The sequence below is a fragment of the Gobius niger genome (assembly GCF_951799975.1).
Source record: "Gobius niger genome assembly, chromosome: 7".
NCBI classification, from domain to species: domain Eukaryota; kingdom Metazoa; phylum Chordata; class Actinopteri; order Gobiiformes; family Gobiidae; genus Gobius; species Gobius niger.
The window spans coordinates 11,094,721-11,116,420 of NC_136858.1; the positions used below are offsets into that span (position 1 = coordinate 11,094,721).

Here is a 21,700-nt window from a genome sequence, read left to right on the forward strand (position 1 = left end):
GTCGCCGAAAGTGAGTGTGGCCCCTCACTGTGAAATTGTAACTGCCAATAAAAGCCTAACTCTCTATTCAGAACTGCAATTTCAGGATAAAGATGTACAAAACTTTATTTGCCTGTCTTGGAATTAACTTGTAACAGAAAAAAAAGCCGTATTTTCTCTCTCATAAAGTGTCGCCATAAAAGAGTAAAGCTCCTCTCTGAGCTGCCAATCAAAAGTTTCTTTTGGAGAACCACGATGGCAGTTATATTAAGAGTGTCACTCTTATTGCTACAGCGTTGCTTGAGTGTGAGATGAAGAGGTAGGCCTATAGGGACATGAGCATAGTGCAAGATATAGTGTATAATCACTGTGTCATTTACTTAGTAATTACACAATGGGGACGGATATAGATTCATCTGCGGCAATTATTGTAGGCATAAGGTAACACAGCTATTTCATGTGTAAAACAATAGCAACAGAGGCAGATTTAAATGTATGGTTATATTGTTGTTGACATTATTAGTAGGGCTGGATAACGTTCCGGATTCTAGTACTTTAACGAGTACTGGTGGTTTTCGATACTGATACCTGAACAATACCTTTTTATATGTATATTATAGGTATAGAAATTGGGAATACCTATGAGCGAAAATATTAGTAATAAAAATGAGGGGGGAAAATTGGAAAATGAGAAAAAAAATTAAAAAAAAATGTGTAAAAGAATTGGGGGAAATGGGGAAAACAATTGTGCAAAAATTAGGAAAAATGGGCGATAAAAAAATCATTTATCTGATCTGAAACAACCAGTCACTTCCTTTAATGCTGTCCCTGGACCAACAGCATCAAAACTTGGATCTAAAAATAGAAGGTTTTTTTTTGGTTTCTGCTTTTTATACAGTACTTTAAAGCAGTACTAGTAACTCATGCCCCTAGAGGTCATCAGTGCCACTGCAGGTGTGGTAGCATGTTGCTGTTTTTTACTCATTAATTAAGTAAATACTACGCTGACAGAAAAGACAAAGGGACAGAGGGATATTGTACATCCAATTACACAATGGAGATCATTTTTGTCACTCAAACTTGGCTGTATATACTGTTTAAGTGGTGCTAGCCCAAAGTTAGCTTTGCCCGTTAGCCTGTTTGCTTCTTCGTGATTCAATTAGTGTGTTTTGGTGACGCCTACCCGGTGGCAGCGAAGTTGCAATTGTGGTTTTCTGGCCAGAGACACCAGGGGAAGATGAAAGACCCCCCAATCATCCCATTAACATTTGTATTACCCCCAGAGGGACAATGGAAAGGATTTATTAAGGTAAACAAGTTACTTAGTACTGTAGCCCTACATATTAGTCACAGGGGATTTTGGATCTCTTGTAGGTTTTGAATAAGCTAGTTATCAGTAGATGTATTTGTTGTTTTTTGGGGGTTTCAAAGCTCAATTAAGCAGAAATTTGATATAGAAAAATCCTTCTGGAAAAACCTTCAAAATATTGGAAGTACAAGACTGAAAACCTGGGGTCCCTCGGGCGTTTCCCGCGAGTGCGAGCGCCTAAACGCCGCGCCATCAGCGATGTGACAACAATCAGCTACTCATGGAACTTATTCCCATGACAACATGCACCAAAAGAACAGATACCTGTCAATGCGGCGACACGCATGCATGAGCACACCTCGTTGATGTGGCGGTCTTCTTTTTTTTTTCAGGCAGTGGAGCTGATGCGCTTTCTGAGAATTTAGATCCAATTTAGGTCCAATTTGCCTCGTCAGACTAGTATTACTAACCCTGCGGTCAGTGCGCATTCATTAAAAGAAAATACACGCTCCGAGCACTTCTTCCAAAAGTGGAATGAAACGGGAAAACACTGTCAGCCGTAGGTCGTCAGCCTTCACTCTAAACCTGCCCGCTCCGGAGTACAACAGAAACTCAAAAGGTTTCATTCAATTTTCAGTCCGAGCAGTGGCCAATATAACTGAATGACACAGTTTTGGAAAGAAATCACAGAAAATATCCAAATGTTTCCCTGATAATTGTTTGGATGTGATTGGATTCACAAACCTGCCGCGTTCGTCTTATAGCTGGAAGTCCTTTCTTCTGACCAACATCGAGCTTATCATTTGACTATTGTCTCCACTTGCTAGACGTAAAGTTAGCATAGCAGTTTGACACTCGTTTCCCATTCGCTACTTGCACAATACCATAATGCATTGCGCCTTGGAGGGTTCGCTGCTGTAAACAATATGGCGTTGTGAGCTGTCATCGAAGAGACTAATATTAATCTTCCAAATACCATAAAAACTAACCTTAAGAAAATCTGTACCTTTTTATCTATTGATTTTGAAAAGTCGATCGGGTTCAAAGCTCTCGTTAACCTCGTGTGCAGAGCTTTGTAGTTCCCGATTACGTTTTCGATTGTTGGAGCAATTACGAGCACAGCAGAAGTTGTTTTTCATCATTGTTTGGCCGTAGCTTCACTCGCACTCAAAGGCCTCCAGGTCGTAGCTACCTCCCAAGGCGCAGGCATTATTATATATGGGTTATGTGCAAGTAGCGGATTGACATAACATGGTTGGCACGGCAACAGCTTTAAACTGTTTGCCTCTATATATCGGGGCATTCATGTGATCCCGGAGAACTCGGGGAACGGCTTCCCCAGTTGGGGAATGCACGTGAACGTTCGCTCAACTGGGGAAAACGACTGGGAACTCGCGTCAAAATGAGCTTCCCGACTTCCTCACCTGATGCGGAAATCAGCTCATTTGTTCTTATATCGCCCAATGTGAGCTTTTTAATTAAACAGTGCTACTTTTTTGTTAGCTGTCGTCATCCTTGTAAAAGTAAAAAGTAAAGTTTACGTGATATTTTTTAAATAACAAACTAATATTCAGCTTTTGAGATGCTAACAACACAGTTAAATGATTAACTGAGCTAAGCACTAATCAGTGATAAAAAGTAATAAATAATATTTCATTACGTCAAAATCCCCACTTTCCCACATAAAAACCACATGAACACAAACCAACTGGAGACAATTATGTCACATCTCAGGAAAACGAGCACCCCAGGCCACATGAACGCACCATATGTCTAGGGCTGCAACTTATTTTCATCAATGAATGGTGTGAATGGTGTATGAAAATTGTAGGATTGAGAATTGAGGACGTGTTGTGTTGATGGAGCAAACTTAAAGTGAATATTTGTTGGAAGCTCTTGGTGGTAATTCTAATATCATAAATATAACTGTGTCAACTATGTTTTAGCAAAAAAACGACTAATGTGTCATATGCACTTTAAACTACACTGTATACAATGTTTTGACGTTTTGTGAAGGCAACCTATTGGAGCTGCTTCTGTTTTGCCCGGTCCGAAAGAAGCTCTTTAGATCAACCCCCTTAAGCTGAATTTTGTGTCTTAAGCTTAAGACACAAGAACAAGTTTGTGGATGCACTTTAACTCAAGCTCAGAACCTGCAGAATTTACTGAGCTTTAAGGGGAACCACTGTGGCATGAGGACTTTATTGAGGAAAGATTCCGGATATGAGCAAGTGTTTTTATTCTTCCTTCCTTTCTTTTTTGCAAAGTGTTTTTTGCCCAAAGATCTGGCAACTACAGTTAAAGGTGCATTATGTAACTTTTTATGTGGAAAAAAAAAAGTTGATATTTTTGCGCATTTGATCTTTCTTGTGTAGGTGGTCAACATGGCGCCTTTACTTTCCATCACAGTGTTCTCTCCAACACTCCAGGATCAATTGTTTAGAAAGTTTTCGCATAAAAAGTTGTATTGTTCACCTTTAATATCAGTTAAAGTACATGAAAATGATAAATTGTCTTAGGTAGCTGTATAGTTGCATTGTCATATGGAGACAGGTGTTAAGCCATTTTATTTGGCTCGGTTTGTGCTAAGTGCTTTGCTTCAACGCAAGGTAGGTCATGTTTACAAAAATGGTGCCACATACCCTCCATTAAGCAACTCCAGTGACCACATGACACTAACCAGGCTTTAATACTAGTCCTCCCAACTTCCCGGCATTCCAAAAAATAAAACATTAAAATGTAGAGGCGGTGCGCGGAAATGTGGGAACGGCCCCGGCGCTAATGAGAAGTTTATCTTATCGAGCGGCACCAAACACCATTAACTATTAATACTCTCACTATCTCCCCTCTCCCTTTGGGTCTCCCCTCTGTTCCCTTTATCACACACCTCCAACGCGGGACCGATTAACTATTTAACGCGCCCCGCCATTATCTCGCCGCGCGGCCCCGGAGCAATTTAGCGCGGGCAGAATTTTCTCACAAGGAGCGGAATCGGACACGCCAAAGAAAGACGTTCCTCTTCTTTCTTTTTTTTTTTTCCCAGTCGCGGAAGAAAGCCCGTCGTATTTGGCCCCCGACTGATATCTCTCCAGCTTATTAAACTCGGGAGCATGTGTTGTTAAAAGATTAAAAAGGTTCGGTTTTCTCATGCGAAAGTTTGAAATGAGTGCCCCTCGTCAGGCTGCATGTGCTAAAAGGCATGGCTAATGGGCGGTTCGTATCGGGACTGAGGCGGCGTGTCCAAAACGTCCTTCCAAGACTCCTCTCTCCCAGAGTCCTTCCTTCTGCTGCCGCCTCTGTCCTTGTCCAAGAAGTTCAGACGATGAAGGATGCCTTTGCTGCGGGACCATTTGGACGTCTGTTCCGTTTGGTGCGCGATTCAGCGTCGCTTTTTTTTCTCCTTCAGTAAATGCTTTCAATCAAAGCTGTTGTCAACGGGATGCTTTGTCGACTTAGACGACGATGCAAAAACGGCACGGAAAGGAATTCCTGGAGACTGTAGCTAAGACCGTATCTCCAGAAAATGTTGCCAAAACGAACAAATGACAGATGGAAATATGGAAACAAATTCCAAGCTCTAGATGATTTCCATTTCTTTTCTTTTCAGTCACAGACACACCAACGTTCAACTTCCCAGGGAAAAAGTCTTGCCCTCTGAACACGTGCACAGAAATGAAAAAGATTTCTCAAACATCCACAGCGATAGACGTCGGCCTTCTAAGTAGAGAAATGTCCAGCTGTGTCGATTTAGTGGACCCTGTTTGGAAGGCTAATGTTTATTGCAGGGGTAGGCAACGTCAGGCCCAGGGGCCAAAACCGGACCTAAATCATAGAACATCTGGCCCTCGAGATGACTTTGAGGAACATAATTACACAAATCAGAGATCAAATGCCTGTTAAAGTACACTAGAAATGTGAAAAATTCTTCAAGCAGAACACCCATTTAGGCCATAATATAATGTACAACACTGACATTTGTAGAAAGTCATGTTTTCCTTGGGCCTATAATTGGAGGATCCGGCCCTTGGTCTTTTGATGATGAAGAAAATCGTCCCTTTATCAAGCAAACTTGCCTACCCCTGATTGATTGTTTGGGATTTTTCCAGGAAAGTCCCACTGCGATTCAGGGTCTCTTTTTGTGTTAGCAGGAATCAAGCACAGGACCTTCATTGCTATGAGGCAACAGAGCTAACCAACGGCATACTGAATAAACCCAAGCTTTTAATATGTGTGACGCGTTTTGGTAGTATAGATATTTGTTTGTAAGCCCCCAACCCTAAAACCCCCACCGAAAATCGGGTATATGGCCTTTAAAGGAACTGCCCACCGTTTTTCCATACTGTGATATGTTCTTACCTGAGCTTAGACGAGTTGATACGTACCTGTCTGGTCTTTGTGCCCGTGGAAGAGCGGGGTTGCTTCTAACGTCAACCCGTTTGGAGCTATAGGAATACATTGGGAAAGGCCAAATGCTAACAACATCTTTGATCATTTTGTGTGACAGAGCGCACACACAAAGACCAGACAGGTACGCATCAACTCGTCTAAGCTCAGGTAAGAACATATCTCAGAATGGAAAAACGGTGACCCGTTCCTTTAAAAGAATTGACCTTCTCAAAACACATTTTTGTGAAACAATCACATAAATAAATGAATGTTGGCGCAAAAGTTAGCGCAAAGGTCCTCGGTTTGATCATGAACCTTTCTGTCTGGAGTTCGCATGTTCTCCCTGTGTCTGCGTTGGTGCACTGATTTCCTATAAGACTAATTACATGTACAATAGGGTCACCTCTGGAGTGATGGCGCCCACTGAAAAAGAGATTGTGAAACTTTGCTGTTTGAATAAAAATGGGGAAAAAAAGTTTCTTTGTTTCATGATTCCCAAGTCCTAAGCACTTCCTCTATCCTTATCAAAGAATCAGTTCGGACACTGATATTTTGTTGGGCCAAATGCTGAGCTGGCTCGTATCGGTTCGTTTTGTTCAGCCGGGAAATGTAAACGGTCATAAGAAGAAACTATTGGTGTCAGTGGCAAAGTCGCAAACACTCTCGCTTCATCGTAAGAAAGTCTCTGGTCCAAATGACTGTTCAGGTGTGGCCTTTCTGCGTGGGGCTCATATGCTCTCCTGTGTGACCCAACTTCACGCTAAAACATGCACAATAGGCTAAAAACTTCCAGCTCAAAGTAATATTAAGAAGTAGGTACTAACGAGAAAAAGTCAAGATTGTCAAAGTTGTGTTGAATGGACGGATCAAAGTCAGAGAGCAAATTTTATTAAATATTTTTGGAAGATATCGGCGCAGTGGGTTAAGATTTCACCCACCAATGAGAGAGTCTCTGGTTCAAACCTCACCCATCCACTGTGGTTCTTGTGTACCATCGCAGTTTGTGAGACTGTTTGCAAAATGGTGAAAGTAAACATGTGTGTCTGAACAGGACACACTCCGCGATGTAAGGCACTACACACAATCCGGGAACCAAACCTGGCAAAACCATGTCTCCTGTTTGCTGCGATATCCATCCTCATTGGAAAGCATGAATCCAGTGTTTAAGCAATGCGATGGGGAAGCGACCACCATTAGTCAGTCCGATGCGGCGCAACAGATGGCTATCAAGTGATTTTGTCTTTTATTAAAGCACTTTTTATCCTTCCCAGCTTTGATACTACATCTGTCAGCTGCGTGTTTTGGTTTTCCTGATCTGCGAAAGTGCCCTTGTCAATCATGTTTGCACCATACAAGCTGTTTTGGCATTTGGGTAGCGCATCCCTTCTTCCATTACGAAGACATTTCCACTCACTATTTGTCTGTTTTGGCAGGAAGATTTATACTAACGTGGCAGTTTTTTTTAAAAAGTGATCAAAACATGTGCTATATCTCTTTTGGTGTCGTCATTTTCTTTGAGATGGTCTGCAGACTCGTTGGGCATGTTTATCATGCGCCATGTTCTTTCGTGCAGCAGCCCAACCTCGCTGAAACCTGACCCGACCCTAAATCCAAATATGTTTCAGTCGGAACGTGGCCATCGTTTCAACACAGGCATTAGCCGCTCTTTTTTTTTTTTTTACTTGATCCAACCGCAAAACTCTTTTAAACCATTTTGTTTTGGGAAGAAGTATCAGTCGCACAAAGCAACCGCACTAAGCCTGTTTGAACTAAGAGTCTCGAAATGCAGGAACGTATAAACCTGCTGGACACACTTTCAGCGTGGAAGCTTCGGGGAGGTGCATGTGTCTAAATAAAACCTCATAATGGAAGCCAGATGGACCAATAAGTAGATATCAGCGTCTTGTCAGTTGAAGTCTATATTTTACCCGTGTGTTAAGCTCTCCGTATGTCTTGATAAATGACCCACTCACCACGCAGGAAATTGCTTCCTCCAGTCAACTCCTTTTGAGCTGTTAACTGCTTTGTAAATGTTCCAGCATATAGTTTCATTTGCCCTGTAAGTCCAATCAATTGAAACAGCTGGATTTTTTTCACTTAAAGCTGATTTTTCACGCTGTGGTCGTTTGAGATTATTTTACTAGTTTTCATTTCTTATGACATTGACGCCGGAGATATTCCAGGAAGCGACTCCGACTTCCCACGCGTTTTCATTTACAAATAATGGCATTGTTGGTATCAACGAGTATCGCGAAAGGTGAACGAGATGACGCTGTAATCCGAATATGGGCATTTCCTTTCTGGGAAACAGCCGCAGCAGAAGACGGGCAAAATGTACACGCTCAAACGTTACAAAACTTTAGGGCTCTTTACATTCTTGCAACAACATTTCCACTTTAGTAGCTCATACAGACTCCAAAGTTTCATCAGTTAGTGTTTGTTGCAGTCAATGGCATTCTCTTGTCAATAGAGAAAAGTAGGGATGCACCGACACTGATACCAGTATCGGGCCGATACCACATGCTTGTACTCATACTCGTACTCATTATTGAGGTCCCGATGCCAGAAACCGATACCACTGGACGTGTGGCCGGAGCTCCTACAGGACGCAGCGCCACTGAAGAGAGAAAATAGCAACAAAATACAATTTTCCACACAGAGCTGACTTTATTACAGACAACACTCCCCAAATTAGAGTCTGTGCTGGATTTAAACAGAGCTAAATGTTGAGTGTGGAGTCTGCAGTGTTTATAAGATACAGGCTAATGTTGCTAATGTTGCTAACTAGCCGCTAACTCGTGGCTAACAGTTTTGGCGATTCTTACGCCGTTTTATGCCCAGGGGCTTATTCATCTGAAAAACTAACCCAGCGACTAAAAAGTCCTCAGAAAATACAAAATTAAAGACATACAGCATGTCCACGTTGAGCGAAAATGAGCTGCAGCAAAACAATGAAAATGCTGTACATACTCGCTAAGTTGCTATAAACACATGAGAAAATCCACACGGAGCTGAAGTAAAGGCGAAAAGAGACCCTTTAGCTGCAATAATAAGTATCATCTCAATACTATTGTTAAGTAAAAATGCATAAATGAATAAAGCACAGGCACTGAGGAGGTTTTGGACATGAGCTGTTCTGTCTATGATGGACAGTGCAATAAAAATAAAAAATAAAATTGAATGAAAAATAAATAAAATGGCATCTGTTCATTTCTGATATAACTTCTCTTAAAAATGTTGCATACTTTACTTAACTGCTGTGAAAAAAGTCAGTCTTTAAACCGTCTATTCACTTCACAAAGTCTGTTGAAGAAAATGCCTTGTACTCGTATCGGTATTTGGTATCGGTAAGTACTTAAATCAAAGTACTTGTACTCATATAGGTTTTAGAAAAAGTGGTATCGGTTTTTGCAAGCTATTAACCTCTGAACCAAGCATATTTTCTCCTGTTTTCGCTTTACCCAAATCTAAAAGTCTCTTGGACAAAAAGCGTCAAAAATAGCGAGGATGAAAGTGCGACAAAAAGAAACAAAAATGTGGCAAAAACATGACGAAAACGCAATAAAAAAAGGAGCAAAATTGAGATGAAAAAGAACGTGAAAAAAGTGACGACAACAGGGCTGGGCAACAAAGAAAAAGATCACTTTAGATCACTTTTGTAGGCCTAAGCTTTCAAATGAAGTAGGCTTTCAAATGCGTTACACTGGCCTATTGGCTGTAAGCTCTAGTCAAGAAGCTTTTAATACCGGACTGGATTAAGGTGGTTAAAAAGGTTAAAAAGCATTCAGTCATTAAATGAACTGTGGCAAAGTTCAGGCCTTAAAGCTGCATTATGCAACTTTTCATGTGAGGAAAAAAGTGGCTGTATGAGTGGTCAGCATGGTGCCTTTACTTTCCATCACAGTGGTCTCTAGGATGCTCCAGGATCAATCGTTTGGAAGTTTTCCACAGCTGACGGAGCCTCTCACCAGAAAGCCTACAAAACAATTGATCCTGGACCACCATGATCGAAAGTAAAGGCGCCATACAGCCGCTGGGTCACTACAAGGTCAAATACGTACGGATATTAACTCTTTTTTTTCACATAAAAAGTTGCATAATGCAGCTTTAAATGCCATTAAAAAAACATTAAATTGGACTCAAACTGCTGTTAAATCTAAATCCCTTGGAAAATAAGAACATTGTTTGACTAATTTGGCTGAATACATAAATGATGCTCCCAAACACATTGCACACAATTATTTACTAAGGTTTTCGGTTGTTTTCCTTTTGAGTTTAAAAGCTTCCCCCTGGTGAATTCATTTGTCGGAATGTTTGCCAATGTTGAGAGCAGGAACACGGGCATATTATTTGCATATGCGGCATTAAACATCTAGCAGTTGGCACGGAAACGGCATTAAAGTTGACGCGCTGCTGCCTGTGTAAACCCTGATTCCTGATGAAGCGACTTAAATTGGATCTTTAATCAAACCCAGATGGGCCAACCATAAACAATAAGCCGATATTTTAAAACCAATCTGCGTCACGGTCTGTGTTCTCCCACGCATTACCGAGCTCTCCGTATGCCCATTAATAATCTTCATCTGATAGACGTCTCTCCGCCGCAACACCGGGGAATCTCTCTCCCTCTCTCCGGCGTGCAGCAGATGGAGAAAAGTTGTCTCGGTGAAGTTGTTCTATAGAAGAGGACCCCTGGAGCTCGAGGCGGCGCCCCGAGGAGCCTCCGCGTTGATTATCCTGTTTCCGCGCTCGCGCTTTGTTTGTTTGGCCCCGGCACCGGCTAACCTCTCTGGCTTCCTCTCCACCTGCTCTCCCTCCACCTCGGCAGCTCCGGTTATAGACGGGATTGTTCTTTTCCTTCAGCGCCGCGGAGCTGTGTGAGGTATTTGTAAAAAAAAAAAAAAAGAAAGGCCTCGGGGGCAAAATGGCGCAGATAATTTTCTCCCATTTTTCATATCGGAGATTTACGTTGCCGCATATTGCTCGGCTCCTCGCCTTAGGAGACTTTGGTAATTGTTGGGATGTGGCTTTGCAGCCTCACTTCAAAATGAAAGGCCTGATTTTTTTTTCTTTTCCTTATGATGAAAGATGTGAACTTTCAATAGTTAGCCGTGGTCCAAACTCACTACTAACTTTCCTAACACGTTCTTTTTTCCAGTTTGCCATTAAGCAGATCTAAAAGTGTCAAAATAGCGACGGAAACGAGGATGAAAACGCACCTGAAAAACAAAAAAAAGAGAGAGACAAAAACATGACGTAAAAGCAACAATAATACAATCAAAAAGCGACAGAAGACAGAAGAAGAGTGAGGAAAAAGCAACATAAGAGCCACATAAGACGTTTGTTCAGTGTGACGTCACGACTTCCGCTTCCGAGGCCTAGCATACCGCCAAATGTGCGGGAAAAAAAACATATATAACTCTTAAAAACAACCATCAATATTTCTGAAACTCAGCCGAGACTTACTGAACCTACTTATTTCACAGACTCATTAGCCAAAAACCTACTGCTAAAAAAGTAATATTTGCTAAAGTCACTACTTCCGGGGTTAGCGTAGCTGCTGCGCTGTTAGCATTTATCTCCGCTAACCCAGATGTAGTGATTTTGGTAAATATTACTTTAATAGCAGTAGGATCAGCATATTTGGCTAATGGGCCTGATAAATAAGTATGCTCAGTAACTCTCTGTTGAGTTTCAGAAATATTGATTGTGGTATTTAAGACTTTTTTGTAGTTTCTCGCACATCTGTGGACCCGGAAGTCGAGCTGTGATGTCACCACTTAACGTAGAGCGACAAAAATGGCACAAAAAAGTGACCAAAATGCAAAACCAAAAAGCCACACAAAAGTGACATAATCACGACAAAAAAACTACGGAAGCTCAACTAAACAGTGATAAAAACACGGCCACAACACAACATAAAAGTTTTGCAGGTCTTAGCTTTCAAATTAGGTGTTACACTGGCCAAACTATCCAGTTAAGAAGCTTTTAGACCTGGGTAAAAACGAACTGGACAAAATGTGCTTGTTTAAAGGGACTAGATGCAAGTTGGTCATTTTATACTCACTACTGCCACCTCAGGTCATACGTGTAACTGTGGGTTCTATATTAAGCTCGTGCATGACGGCACTTCAGACCCGAAGTAAGAACCTTTTGAGTGACAGTGCAGGATTTTAGAGGCAGTTGTGGTGAACAGGTCTGAGCTCATTCTACACATTCGGACATGGCTGGAACATGTAGGGGCATGAAAATACTTAGTTTTAACATTTTTAAACTCCGTATAGTCCCTTTAAGGCTTTAAGAGGTTGAAAGGAAGTGCCTGAAAGGGAGTGGGAAGAAGAAAAACGTATTTAATCCCACCCCCATTAACACTACAGTGACCTTCACCATCACATCCTCTCCAGCAAACCACAGACTCAAACTGATTAGCATCATATTCACAGCAACGCTAACACATCAGCAGCTGAAAGTAGAGAGATAAATCCTGGTGGCGTTACCATAAGTGACAGATTGTTAGTACATTGTAACATTTAATAGCAACAGTGGTAATAAACAATATACCAACCGACCTGGAATATTTCATCCCCAGAACGAGACATGATTGCAGATTTCATATCTGCAGCCAAACTACAGTGTATTGTGTTCATAAGTGTCATCTACGCCTTCTGGGAATATCACTGAACACATTGTTGTTGTAGTCTATTTGAAGCCTCTCTCATTTGATGTGATTACCCTACATATTTAACACAACATATGGTTTCTTTTAGGTCATCATGTTTTACTGGAATCATTTGCTAATAGAACTTAGATCAATTACTTCTTTGAAAACGTCTTTGTATAATTATTTCTGAATGTCCAAACAATGTATTAAACCCAACACTCAACCTTTCTTCTTTTACTTTTTCTTTTCCTATTGTTTCCACTTTTAATACAATATTGTATTGTATTAAAAGTGAGGGCAATCTGGATGGACAGATGTATGTGACTGTACTTGTTATGTTTTGTTATTGCAGTGGGGTGATGGCTAGAAAAGCAACAGGAACTTGGTAAATGGTATTAACTTATATATAAGTTAATACTATATATAGTGCTTTTACACCTACGCTAGGCACTCAAAGCACTTTACAGCAAGGAACCCCTCACTCATTCATACACCAGTGGAGGAAAGGTGACCGAAGTGCCCAAGGAACTTTCATTCTACCACCTGACCAGACGCTCACAGGGCTATGATAAAACTCAAGATAGGACGTTGCCATGGTAATCCCAAAGAAGTAATGTCCATGTCTCCTCTTCAGAGGGTCAGAGATGGTTAACACTCGACAACAACAGAAATGCACAGCAGTACCGAGGCACATTCTGTAATGTGTACATTTACAGAGTGTACAGCTCACCCATAGACTGTAAATATAATGGATGTCTTCTGCTCACTCCTCCCCGTTTACCATAATGACCACGCTCGAGGGGGAAGTCATGGCGGATTTACAGACTCCCCCTCCCCAGCTCTGACGAAGCATGTTCCTAAAAAGGGCATACGGGCGCGATCTTCACTGTAGACTTGGCCCTAGCGTGATGTGTAGCTCGCGCTGCTCCAATGCTAACAGTCCGACCCTCATTAAGTACGAGATTTCTAAAATTCTTATTACGAAAACCAGCCTGGTTTCTTAAATTGTGACTAACCCAGCGTTATCACAGGAGGAATATCTAGCCTAGTCTAGTGTTTAAAAAATAGAAACCAGGCGATAAAGTTGTTTTTAACGTGTCTAAAGTCCAATGCTTTTCAATGGGGGACTAGCACCAATATGGAGGTACTACAGGAATGGCGGCCTCTAGTGTCGTGGGCATGAAGCAGAGCAGCCAGCGGCCATTGAGCTCACCCCAGTGTTTTAAATTTGAAAATCTCTATTGTTTCCAACTGTTACACTCACTAATTCAGAGAAATGTCGTGGCACTTCCCTCTCTCTGGGTCTCTGCACGGCCTTGGTAGATGAGACCTAGTTTGTATTTTGAACTAGGGCTGCGTAATAGGAAGAACATATGCAATTTTAATGCTGGACATACAACAATGAAAACGAGTTATACAATTAATACATTATATTCCCCCTTTAATAGTGCAGCAGTAGTATTTTGGCATTCGCTGAATTTTGACAAGCTAAAAATCAAGGGCTACTTTGAATTCTCATTGTAATGAATTAAGAATTAGCAATGTGGTCCAGTTAAAAAAGCTCATGAATGCTTAAGCAACAGAAGCTTCAAATGTGTTTTCACACTTCCTTCCTTATTCATTATTTCGATGACTTTTTACCTATTCTTATTTATTGCTCTTTCAAGTCAATATTTCTCCTCCAATCTCATGTCTTTGGTCTGTTGTTGCAGTGATCGTGATCCTGTTCGTCATGAGGAAGCGCTACCAGAAGGAGCACTTGTCCAGCCTGAAGCACAGCGGCGAGATCCACGAGCAGCTGGTCACCTACGACGAGGAGGGCGGCGGCGAGATGGACACCAACGGGTCAGTCGCCGCTGCACACGAGGGCAGAGGAATCTCAAAAGTTTGGAATTTTACCCCTTCCCCATCACCTTATCGCTGGCAGCGTGACGGCAATTTTGACTCGATTTTCAATTAAGCCGCTCAAGTGAAACGTTTTCCATTAAACTTTTTCACTATCACCTTATTACCCATTCAGTCCGTGACCGTCAAAACCTACGCGGCTCAGGAATAATGAAAAAATGTCAGATTTGCCGCGACCATTTCACAGCTTTTTTGGCACGGTTAGAACAAAGAACCTTGTTAGCGGGCTGTTTACACTGCAGCAAAACCATTCTACGTTATTATCAGATGCAAAACTCGGGAGGAGGTGGAATCATCTCTCAGCCGCTCGGCCTGAAGGGAACCGGCCACGTATTGGCTGAACTCACGATTGCCAAATGATCATGTTTTCTGGATTCTCTCATTTATATTCAGTAAAATAGGTTTTTGTAAATCATTTGTTAAGATTTAGTTTTATTTTAGAAAGCACCAGAGCCGCCTCAGAACAGGGTTGCCAGCATTGAGCGGGTTTATAAGCAAGTACAAGTAAGTAAAGGGTCAGGGGCTAGGGCAGGGGGTCCTCAAACAACGAGATGATTTAACCCGGCCCCCGACCTGAAAAGGAAGTCTCTAGCCCATTCCTGTGACTTTTTAACTAAATAACCAGTATACTCATTCCAGTCACTAGGGGGCAACTTAAATAAATAAATAAAAATTCCACACTTGTCCAGCAGGGGCACTGACATAAGAGATCAGGATGTAAACAACACATTATTGCCACGTGGTAAATGAAGCAGTTACACCACAGAGTGTGGAGTAAATGAATAATGACTACAAGTACAAGTAAAACAATACAACAGTTATTACTTTGGTCACATTGCGCAATGATGTTTTATGTAAGAGATGATGTATAGAACGCTGGTCATTATTGGGAAAATAAGTACCGACAGGGCGAACCGGACCCCGACGCGAAGCCTATACATTATCCCGCTTATTATACGGCCATTTGCCAACTGAACACGCACAACATAAACTTTGTACACTTTTATGAAGGCCGAAAGGTTTATTTAAGGACTGGTGGTGAATCTCTGGGTAAGTTGAAAGTCGGACTCACGTTAAGTTCACGAGCGATTCCCCCAACTTCTCTCACAGTGACGGGGACAGAGATAGTGTCTGCTACTACGTACGTGCGGAGCGATATGAAAGACCTGTATTACAAGCACGAATTCCGTTGCTCTTGGCAGCGGTCATTATTTTTCCCAGAGGTCCTCTATCAAAAAATAATGACCGGTAGAACGTTGGAAAATCCCATTCAAATCAATGGAGTGTTCTACTTACGTTGTGAAGAGCCGTATAATAATTGAAAATAAAAATAAATGGAATCCCTGTAGTTTTTCAAATTAAAACAAAGTGTGAATACTTTGGAAACCACTACAGCTAAACAAATATGTGGCTGGAATCAAGTGTTGATCTTGTGGATATAGTAGTGGGGATGACTGTGCCAGGCTAGTGATCTCTACTTCACAGTGAGCCCTTTTGGTCTGGGTCATACAATTCTGTGTTGTAGTTGCAATGTGGCCCCCAGAGAAAAAAGTTTGAGTACCCCTGGGTAAGGGTTATGGTTATGGTTAGGGATGGCATATGTGAGGTAGGCAGTGTTTCCCTCCCACAGATCATACACATATTTTTAGAAACTAGAAGGTCTTGGCTTTCAAATGTGGCATCACACTATGACTGCAAGCTCTCCTGTAAATACAGTTTGTGATTTGGATATGCATCATTTCTAACCCTAAGATGGCAGATAACAGGTTAATGAATACCAACAAAATAACAAGAGTGAAAAACCCCATCAGTCAGAAGCTTTCCTAAACAAAAGCTCCTTTTCAAAAGAGTCCACAGAGTCGGCCACAGGTCTTGCCGCAGGTGAAAAAGCTGTGCACCGTTTCGGCCGTGCTGTTCTCTCTGTAATATAGTCTATATTTAGCCCATCTTTTGATAAAAATCCTGTTTTTGAGAGACAAAATCTCAAACCCCAGGCTCTCAGATCTACTTTTGCAGTGAGAGAGGGAGAAAAGGAGCGGCTCTCACATGTAAAATACACGGGAAGTGCTGGCCGCGTGGTATCGCTGCGTATTTTAGCTGTTTGCTGGACAAAGGCGCGAACTGCAGAGAGTTCTGTTGACACCTCATAGCAGATGCAGAGAGTCCGTGAGTAGTGCATTCCTCCGAAGACTATGTCCGTGTAAACTACAGCTTTAAAATGAAACAAGCACTACTCTAAGTTTGATTTGAGGGAACAACAACAGAACGTGATTATCAGCTCAAAAGTCCGTTCAGCAAGATACAGGCTCTTTCACTGGCAGTTTTATCTGTTTGTTTCTGAAGGCCATTATAGAAAAACAGAGAAGTGGCTACTGCATGTTGTGCCCTTGAATACTAATGACGAGGCTTTTTGATCTTCTGCGTTCCACTTGTGCTAAATCTACAGTCTGTAAGTGTGTTCAGCTTCAACATATTTATTTACAGCGCAGTGTGCTGACCCGCTTCATGCAAAACGATGCATTAAAGTTTCATCTAATCTCAATCAGAGCCGAAAACCAAACATAATCCTGCATTTCAGTCGTACATTTCGGCTGTCATGATGATGTATTAGCTGGAGGCAAAGATATTCCTTATGGAAAGACCAAATCTGGACCAAATCAGTTAGTAATGAAATATGTATGTGCCCAAACTGTGAAGATATAGTTTCCTGGTTGTCAGTTTGAGGCAGTATATGATGTTACATACATTTTTTCTTGTGCAAGGGTTAAAGTGGGACTGGTTTCCCCCACCTTGGGTAGTGACAAAATAAATAATCACGTCTGACGATCACCATCCCCCTCTTCTTCTGGGGGAACAATCAGAAGAAGAGTGGGCAGCTGCACAGTCCACTCTCTGTGGTCGCTTTGAAGAGGCTGCAGGTTTAATGCACCTCAATATAACAGCTTTTATCATGAATCATGAACTCTACAGACATACACTTATCCAGAAACGGAGTCTACGCTTCGCTTTTGCCCACTTTTTATTTCACAGAAATCGGCCTTATGTTTATGGTTTTACAATTTAATTTAGGAGGGACTGAGGGGACCCATGGGAAACACATACAGGATTTTTGATTGAGTTTACAAAAAACAATAAATAAGTACAATAGTAGTAGTAGTTTAGTTTTTTTGAGCAGTTAACTTTTTTTTTCTCTCCAAATTTCACAATCAAGGGGACTGAAGCAAGAAGCTTTTTAGTGCCTCCCCCTTGTTCATGTATTACATTTGCATTTCATGATGTTACAGGGAGACATTACTTTTACATTTACATCAGATAAACAATCCTTCCTGAGTATTCTGTGTCTGCTTTCAAAACACAGCTATACACCTGCACATGTGTGATTCATCTATTGTACATGTTTTTAGTGGTAGGGGAAACCGGAGTACCCGGAGGAAACCTACGCAGACACAGGGAGAACATACAAACTCCACACAGAAAGGCCCCGTCCTGGTGGGAATCGAACCCTTCTAGCTGTGAAGCGGAGGCGCTAACCACTGCGCTACCGTGCCGCCTATTTATAGCAATGACAACGGAGCAAGCAGCAATTTGGACAAACTTGATGGTACCCAATTGAAGTCTTTCTGTTAGAAATTGAATTATTTGCAAATAATCAGCAAACTATTATCACATATGTATCACAGATTGCACCAAATTCTATCTATTTAGTTAAAACATTTCCTTGGGGAGAACCATGTTGTATTTCACCTGCTACGCACAACATTCAGGGAGTACAAACAAAAGTGTTATTCTGTCAAATGACAAACTAATGAATGAAAATAAAGCAATTAAAAGTAATATGAAAAGTCTTCTGTATCTATACCCAGTTCCCAAAGTCCACTTTAACCACTGGGTGTGTAAGTCTGAAGATGTTTCAGAAAATATGCACTCAGAAAGCATAGCAACGCCCACACTTAAGGCTAGCAGATCCCATGACTAAAACCAAGGAAATAAACATGAAGAAACTTCCCTACTTCCTACTAACAAATGGCCCCAGTCGAGTCCTTATTGGTGGTAGTGCCGTCTTAAGAATGGCATCTGTGTTTGAGCCTTTTTATTTAACTGCAAACCACAAAAAGCGCATCCGACAGGCATCACCTTTAAAAACACCTTCCCATTCAGAACCATCAGAATAAAGTCCATTATCCTTCATTGTGGGCGGCGTTCCCGGTGAAAGCAAATTTGTAGAGGTAGAATGAGCGTTTGGAAAGTGTAAACACAAGCCGCCGTTACGCCTTATCACTTGTGAGCAGAAAGCACCTGTAATAGCCTCGTAAGCAGTGCGCTATCAAACGAGTCAGTCTATTGATGAATTCAATTTTATTTTCTGTCATTCTACACAAAGAATGCATCTACGTTTGTTGATTTGTGTTTGATTTTCAAGGGCAGCGCAGAATTGGATGCAGAATAAACTGCCTACGCAGAAGACTCTCTCGTCGACCCTTTCTTTCTTGGCAAAACCAAACGGCTGCTTTTACAAAAACAAAAGCATGAAAGCAAAACTAGCGTCGCTCTCAACTTTTTAGAGAAGTTTGAGCCAAAGTCAGAGAACGATTAGCCTCTTGTTCAGGGTAGTATTTGATTGTGCCGTTACTATTTGCCTCCGAAAGCAAAAAAAACAAAAAACAAATACTGTATGTTCTATTATCTTTTTCCTTGCATTGTTGCTGTGTTGTCGTCACTTTTTTGACATTCTTATTCATTTCTTCTTTGTTACTTTTTTTTCTTCTTGACGATTTATTAAGGAGCTTTTAGATTTGGGTAAAGCCAAACAGGAGAAAATGTGCTCGGTTCAGGTGGAGGTCATGAGGTAGATCCTGAAATCCCACTCGATCACGAGACGCTTTTATTGCGCTGTTTTTAGCACCACAAAGCAGCGAGAGTCGATAACATCCACCAGAACTTCGCTGCAAAAGTTCTTGATTCCATTTCAAAGTTCAGATACTTCAGGTCAAATATTACTTCAATATACTGTAAGTAAAAGTTGCTCAGTTTACAAACAATGAAAGACAAAGTCGATTAATTGTTTGTTGTGCCCAAACTCATGCCAAACTCATTCTTAAAGTCCTTCCAAATTCTGCAAATTCTTCCAAACTGTGCAGCTTCAGAAACTGAATTCACCACCAGTACGGTAACACAACAGGGACAAACCTTTTTCCTTGTCGTACGTTTCTGGCGTTGGCAGTACATTAAAACAGCGCCACCTACTGTTCTGGCGTGTGCATCGTGAGGATTTTGAATTGAACAAAACACATGCATATACGTTTTACTTCAGAACTTGTATAGAAATGTATGGAGTACAAAGTATTGTAAGTTCTCATCAAAAATGCCGCTCAAGGAAAGTGTAGATCCATACAGTATTATTTATTAGTCAATTTACTTACTTACTTACTTACTTACTTACTATTTACGTTACTGCTCTCCAATCGGAGCTCTAGGGGACCGATTTTGTTTAGGTGTGCTGAGAGACGAGATTGCCAACCTTTATTCATATTTTCTGTAATGCGTAAACTGTCCACCAGGGGGAGCTGCAACACCCTCAGCACCCTGGGTTCCTACAGCCTTGTCTGTAATTAATCAATTACCAACTTTGTTCTCATGGGGAGCGCAAAAAAAGGTGAAAAAGCCGTTTGAGATCAATACATTTACGTCGTTTTGTTTTGTTTTGCAGCTACGACGTCTCCATCCTCACCTCGGCCTGCAACGACGGCTCTCTGCTCCGCCACCCGGAGCACGCCCCGCACCCCTCCCTCTACGCCATGGTCCAAAAGCCCCACCACCACCACCGCCAGCCCTCCGCCTGCAAGGGGGACATGGCCGCCATGATCGAGGACAAGAAGTTCGAAGCCGACCACGACCGGGACGGCTTCCCTTACGACACCCTGCACATCTACGGCTACGAGGGCCCCGAGTCGCTCGCCGGTAGCCTCAGCTCCCTGGACAGCTCCTCCAGCGGTTCGAACTTGGATTACGATTTCCTCAACGATTGGGGGCCTCGCTTCCGAACCCTGGCGGAGCTGTACGGAGTGAACGCGCACGAGTACTACCACCAGTACTGAATTTTCGCACGCATTGAGAAAACAAAAAAATCCATTAAAAAAAAAGAAAAAACTGGTAACAATAACAATGAGCCATAGGATTTCAACTGCAGAGAGATTGCGGATTGGCGGAAGTCGAGCGAGTTCGTTAGTTCGTCGTGTCCCTCGTGTTTAGTTTTTTCTTACCCAATTAGAGCGCCGCACAAAAGCAAGCGGCATCCGGCTGAATCAAAGGGTCCTGATTAGGTTCTGAAGGCTCTCTCCGTCCTCTTGTTGGATGTTGACAAGTAACATCAAGACATTCGACAACGGGAGCGAGCACAAAGCGTCTGCTGACGGGCGGGAAGATGAAAGGTGTGACACTTGCTATGGCGTCTTTTCATATATTTCTGTTCCACAAGTGAAGAGATACTATAAGGCAATTATTTTTTACTGTACCTTGGATGGTTTTTGTGTGTGTGTGTGGGTGTGTGTGTGCGTGCTTCTGGAGGCAATCAGTGTCCATCTTGGAAAATTAGACTCTTGTTCCACCGCTGGCCTTGTGTTAATATTCACGGTGTCGGCAGTTTCGGTTTGACATGGCAGTGACAGTTGGCAGAAGTGGAGAAAATCGAACGAATGATTCTGGGATATCAAAAGGAAATTATTGCCGTCTGCGACCACATTTAGTACATTTACATTTAAGACCAACAAATGGAGGAGTGACCAGTTCTTTGACAAAAATAAGTCTTTCTGAAGCACAAAGACCTAACGATATCACGCATGCAAAACCTTCCAGACTCAGAAGTTCTCAACTAGTAGGTCGCAGAACTGTTTTTAGTGGGTCGCGGGCTTTTCTTTGGGAACGTTTCTTTCAATGTTTATCTTCTGAGTCTGATAAAATAATACGAAAAATGATCAGCTTATTCAACAATAGTTTGTAGGTGAAATACTAGCCTGGCAAGAACTGACACCTGCAGTAGCCTGGGTGGCAGGTTAGCATAGCTATCGAGTCTCCCGTTTTGGGCCGGGAAACTAGCTTAGCGTATTTTCCCCCTCTCTTGGAGCTTGGTTGCGGGGTTGGGACAGCTTAGTTATTTAGAAGGATAACATCAGTTTTAAGTAGGAATCATCATTTTTATTTCAGTGAAGCAGCAATTTTAAAGCTACACCACGTAAAATTTTACCCAAAAGATAAAATTGAAATACAAGCTTTTATTTTATGACAGATATTTTCAGCATTGAAAAATACTTCAAACAAACATGTGATTTTGCTGTGAGCGGCTCAGCTCTCCTAAGACATGGCTGTAACTTTACCGGGAGTGGGCACGTCTCTAGCTCGTTTCCATGGAGATGTCGACTAAAGTCAGCAGAATTTCAGATTTAAACAGGTTAGGTTCTCATCCA

General features: G+C 41.8%; 1 protein-coding gene across 1 annotated transcript in view; it reads left to right on the forward strand.

The window, feature by feature from the left end:
* cdh5 (cadherin 5) overlaps window positions 1-21,074 on the forward strand; it is a gene marked incomplete at its 5' end in the record, with an annotated part of 106,027 nt that extends 84,953 nt beyond the window's left edge. Inside the window, 2 exons of the mRNA XM_079559328.1 lie at window positions 14,048-14,180; window positions 19,948-21,074. Of these exons, the coding sequence (XP_079415454.1) occupies window positions 14,048-14,180; window positions 19,948-20,335 (521 nt within the window). The 3' untranslated portion in view covers window positions 20,336-21,074. The remainder of the gene's footprint in view (window positions 1-14,047; window positions 14,181-19,947) is intronic.
* Window positions 21,075-21,700: the final 626 nt, after the last annotated feature.